Source organism: Musa acuminata, chromosome BXJ3-1, assembly GCF_036884655.1.
Source record: "Musa acuminata AAA Group cultivar baxijiao chromosome BXJ3-1, Cavendish_Baxijiao_AAA, whole genome shotgun sequence".
Lineage (NCBI taxonomy): Eukaryota > Viridiplantae > Streptophyta > Magnoliopsida > Zingiberales > Musaceae > Musa > Musa acuminata.
The window spans coordinates 44,352,482-44,356,591 of record NC_088349.1 but is presented as its reverse complement, the minus strand read 5'-3'; the positions used below and the strand labels follow the sequence as shown (position 1 = coordinate 44,356,591).

General features: G+C 41.9%; 1 protein-coding gene across 1 annotated transcript; it reads right to left on the bottom strand.

Annotated features, from left to right (window-relative positions):
* Positions 1-225: 225 nt before the first annotated feature.
* Positions 226-1,213, bottom strand: LOC104000525 (ethylene-responsive transcription factor ERF061-like). The gene has a single exon (XM_065135807.1). The coding sequence runs from the start codon at positions 1,211-1,213 to the stop codon at positions 266-268; it is 948 nt and encodes a 315-aa protein (XP_064991879.1). The 3' UTR covers positions 226-265.
* Positions 1,214-4,110: the final 2,897 nt, after the last annotated feature.

The window sequence follows — 4,110 nt, the reverse complement described above, 5'->3', positions numbered from 1 at the left end:
TCTTCGTCAACAATGACCGAAGATAACATCGACGGTGCCAAACTGTGCAGCTGCAAGCCAGATTAGCATCAACCATCAGTCCACACACACACATATATATACATATATATATATATACATATATATATATATATACATGTACATATATATATATACATGTACATATATATATACATATATATATATATATACATATATATATATATATATAGAGAGAGAGAGAGAGAGAGAGAGAGAGAGAGAGAGAGAGCGACGTCCATGTTAGTTAGTTAGCGAGCACCTCCCAGATTAGTTCTGGATCGTAGGATGGCAACAGCGCGAACGAACACTCGCCGTCCATTTCGCCTGCCAAGCTCTCTGATGACGCAGGCGCACAAGACGACGACGTCGTCGGTGATGAAACCCTGTTCTTCTTCTTCTTCCTCGTGTTCTTCTCTTCCGCCGACTTCTCCTTCTTGCCAACCGCCGCGTCCCGCATGGCCCCACGGCGCCGCCCGAGGCGCTGGTAGATGGCCTGGATCTTGGAGTCCACGGCCGACTGCAGCGGCCGCAGCCGCTCGGGGCAGTCGCCGGCGTCCTGCAGGGCCGGGAAGTTGAGGCGCGCGTACTCCCCGCGGAGCTTGTAGGCCGCCCGGTCGTACGCGTACGCCGCCGACTCGGGCGAGTAGTAGGTCCCAAGCCAGATCCGCGTCCGGTTCTGCGGCAGCCGGATCTCCGCCACCCACTTCCCCCAGTGCCGCTGCCGCACCCCCCGGTAGAGCTTCCGCTTCTCCCCCGTCTCCGCCGCTGAGGCGACGGCGTCCTTGGACGCGCCGCAATGGTGGTAATGGGTGCTGAACCTACGGAGGAGCTCCGCCTGGCGATGGTAGACGGAGGAGCCGATGGACAGCGCTGCAGCGGAGCGGGCGGCCCGGAGCGGCGTCGTCCCGCAGAGGAGGATATCCAATGGAGAGGAGGTGAACTCTCGGGGAAATTCCGCCGGCAATGGGGTTTCCAGGGTTCGGTCCACCATGCCGACCATACCTTTGTCTCCTAATCTGCAGTTCCAAGTAAGTGCTTTATCTTCACCTCCAAGAAATTCTTTATCTTCACTCTCGGGGAAATGCTTTATCTTCGTCCCGCAGAGGAGGATATCCAGTGGAGAGGAGCTGAACTCTTGGGGAAATGCCGCCGGCGATGGGGTTTCCAGGGTTCGGCCCACCATGCCGCCCATACCTTTGTCTCCTAATCTGCAGTTCCAAGTAAGTGCTTTATCTTCACCTCCAAGAAATAATGTCAATTATGGATTTTGAGTTGCTATCCAAGAAATTGCAAATGGATTTGCAGTCGTGAAGAAACAGGGAAAGTAGAGCACTATAGAACTCTAAAAGACTCGAGATAGAGAAGACGAGGAAACTATTGGAACAAAACGTAAAATGAAACCTCCTTTCAAGAGAACAGAATTATATTTGCGAGTGGAAGAGAGATGATTTCTGATGCTGGAGTAGAAGTGGAGGTGGATATTTATAAGCAGAGAGTTGTCAGATCTCAACTGTAGCTCATTTTCATATTCCCACTATATCCCAAATCCTATGATCTCTGTATTATCACACAAAAGAAATCAAGGAGATTTTGGGCACAGAGGATCTCCCGAAGGAAGAGTGTGGCATAATGTTGGGGATGAGGGGCTCACCTTGTCCAATGGTGGAACAGGGCTTCTGCTTTTGTTCTTTCGGGCAATTGAAGTTCAAAAGCTAGTTTTTGGGCATTTATTAGGTCCAGCTGTGCTTGATTTCATCAACCTCTGGCTTTGGATTCTGTAGCTTTAATTAGCTTGATTCAGTTGAGCTTACTTTAGCTGAACTTGGTCTCTATAGGATTGTGCTAGCTTGATTCAGTTGAGCTTACTTTAGCTGAACTTGGTCTCTATAGGATGATGCTACCTAGGTACAAATTTTGCTTTCTTTAATGCATGAAGCTACTGTCAGCTTAGTTTAGCTCAGCTTGGAATCCTATCAAAATGCTACTTTTGCTTCTTCTAGAGCATCAAACTACTGTAAGCTTTGTTTAGCTCAACTTAGTTTCCATATGATCATAATGAAGAAGCTATCTACTATAAGCTTAGTTTTTTTCATCTTAGATTTTATAGGATCATATGTGATGTTCCCTCTAGTGGAGGAGGGTCCATATGTGAATTTCCTGAATTTATACCTTCACATGACTTGATTGCCCTAAGGATAATGCAGTCATAATTACTAATTCAGTTTGACATCTGTATTTAAAAGGAATCTAAATCAAATGGTAAGAAAATTGCCCCTCAAAAACAAAAAAAAAACAAACTTCAAGAATTTTGTGAATAAAACATGTTGGTCGAACTTCTCCTCTTTGTTTGAATCATCGAAACCCAGACCATGCAACATAAGCTCACAGAGCTTCTTACATTAATAAAGAGTTGCATATGTGGTTATTTCTGCACCTAATCCAGTTATCATATTGCCCAGCTTTCCAAAAACACAAAACAAACCAAGCCAATAGTAATGCCCAAAAGATTTTTCTTCCCTTATCTCTCAAAAGATGTTTTCTCTCTTTTCTCCCATCTCAATCAGGATGAATTAAAATTCATAGAAAGTTAGAAAAAGGTACTTCTTTTAGAATTGGCTGGTTGAACCATTCAAGCTGATAATAGTTGATGCAACTCGATAATTGTGAGAACAATTTTATTTTTATAAATTACATTTTGATAAAAAGGCAAGTTGTATTTTAATAAGTCTTATCTTTTAGGTGTTGTGGTCTATTATAACCTTGGTGTAGTGGGAATCACACACATAAGCCACATATCCGGCTAGACCACATCACCCAGTAAGATTTCTATATTGATTCAGTTAACTTAAATAATGTGCTCTATTTCCTTTGCATATCTGGCTCAATATTCTCTGACTGAACATGATTTAATGTTGGAATTCTCATAATCTCCAATCGATTAGTTAAGGAATACAAGCTTTCTTCAAAGAATCCAACACCAGTTGGATCGGTACATATCGATCAATTTTATTATGACCAAGAACCAATATAGACAATATACGCTAGTATCGATCGGTATCTGATTTTCTTATTATCTTTTGGTGATACATAACAATACAGATCAGTATATTGTCAGATATACCCATACCGTAGGAGTTTAACCTGTTGCTAAGACTGATATCAAGCAGGATTTAAATCTTTTCTTTCTACCTATTGAAAGTATACAGGACCTTATCATATTGGATGTGGTGTTGCCTCTACTAAGTTTACCATCTGTTACAGTATGAGAAAAAAACTTATACTGAGCTTAAAAGTAAATGTTAACCTTTGAGAAAAAGGTTGAATCATCGATTTGTTTGAATGAATCTCACCTTCCCCTGTTTGAGTGGATGAAGTTAGGGATTCACCTCCGAACGGAATGAATGATTCAAGTTGCTTTCCTCCTTTCAACTGTGGGTGAGAATTATTTTCGTTTCTCATGTCGAAATATTTTGGATGGAAAAAAAAATTCATGATTTGATACTACAAGACTCAACCACCTGTTGTTCATTGGTTTAGTGGTCCATGGATGTACTTGTAAACATGTGGTCCAACCGTTTATCACCTCATAATTAGTGGGTGATTGAGATGTGAGGATTACATGAATAAGCTGTTACCGTAAATCTCTGTGCAAGGATATTAATTCTCCTAATTGGAGACAATCTGAACTCGGAACCAATTTGAAAAATAAAATAATATGAGGTTGCATGTCCTTGTCAGAGTGTTGTTTGTCTCTTTTTTAGGGAAAACAAAGGAAAGGCATAGTCTCCTTTATGCAAGCCAAGATTGAGCTTCCAAGTAGTTGTCTATGTGAAGGAACCTTTTCCGGGCTGTGGCTTGTCACTTCAGTACACTTATCTTTAGACCCTTCAACTCTCACCATTCATCAGAAGCAATTACTACTTTGTATTTGGGGTCTGAGATGATGCAGTTAATCACCAATTAGATTAAGTGGTTTTATCTTTTCTTAAACAAAGAATTAAAGTTTAAGTATCTTTTCTTATGTTGGTACAGTTTCACAGCTGCATCTGAAATGTCCCTCTACCATCGCCTCTTATCATGATCAGTGGT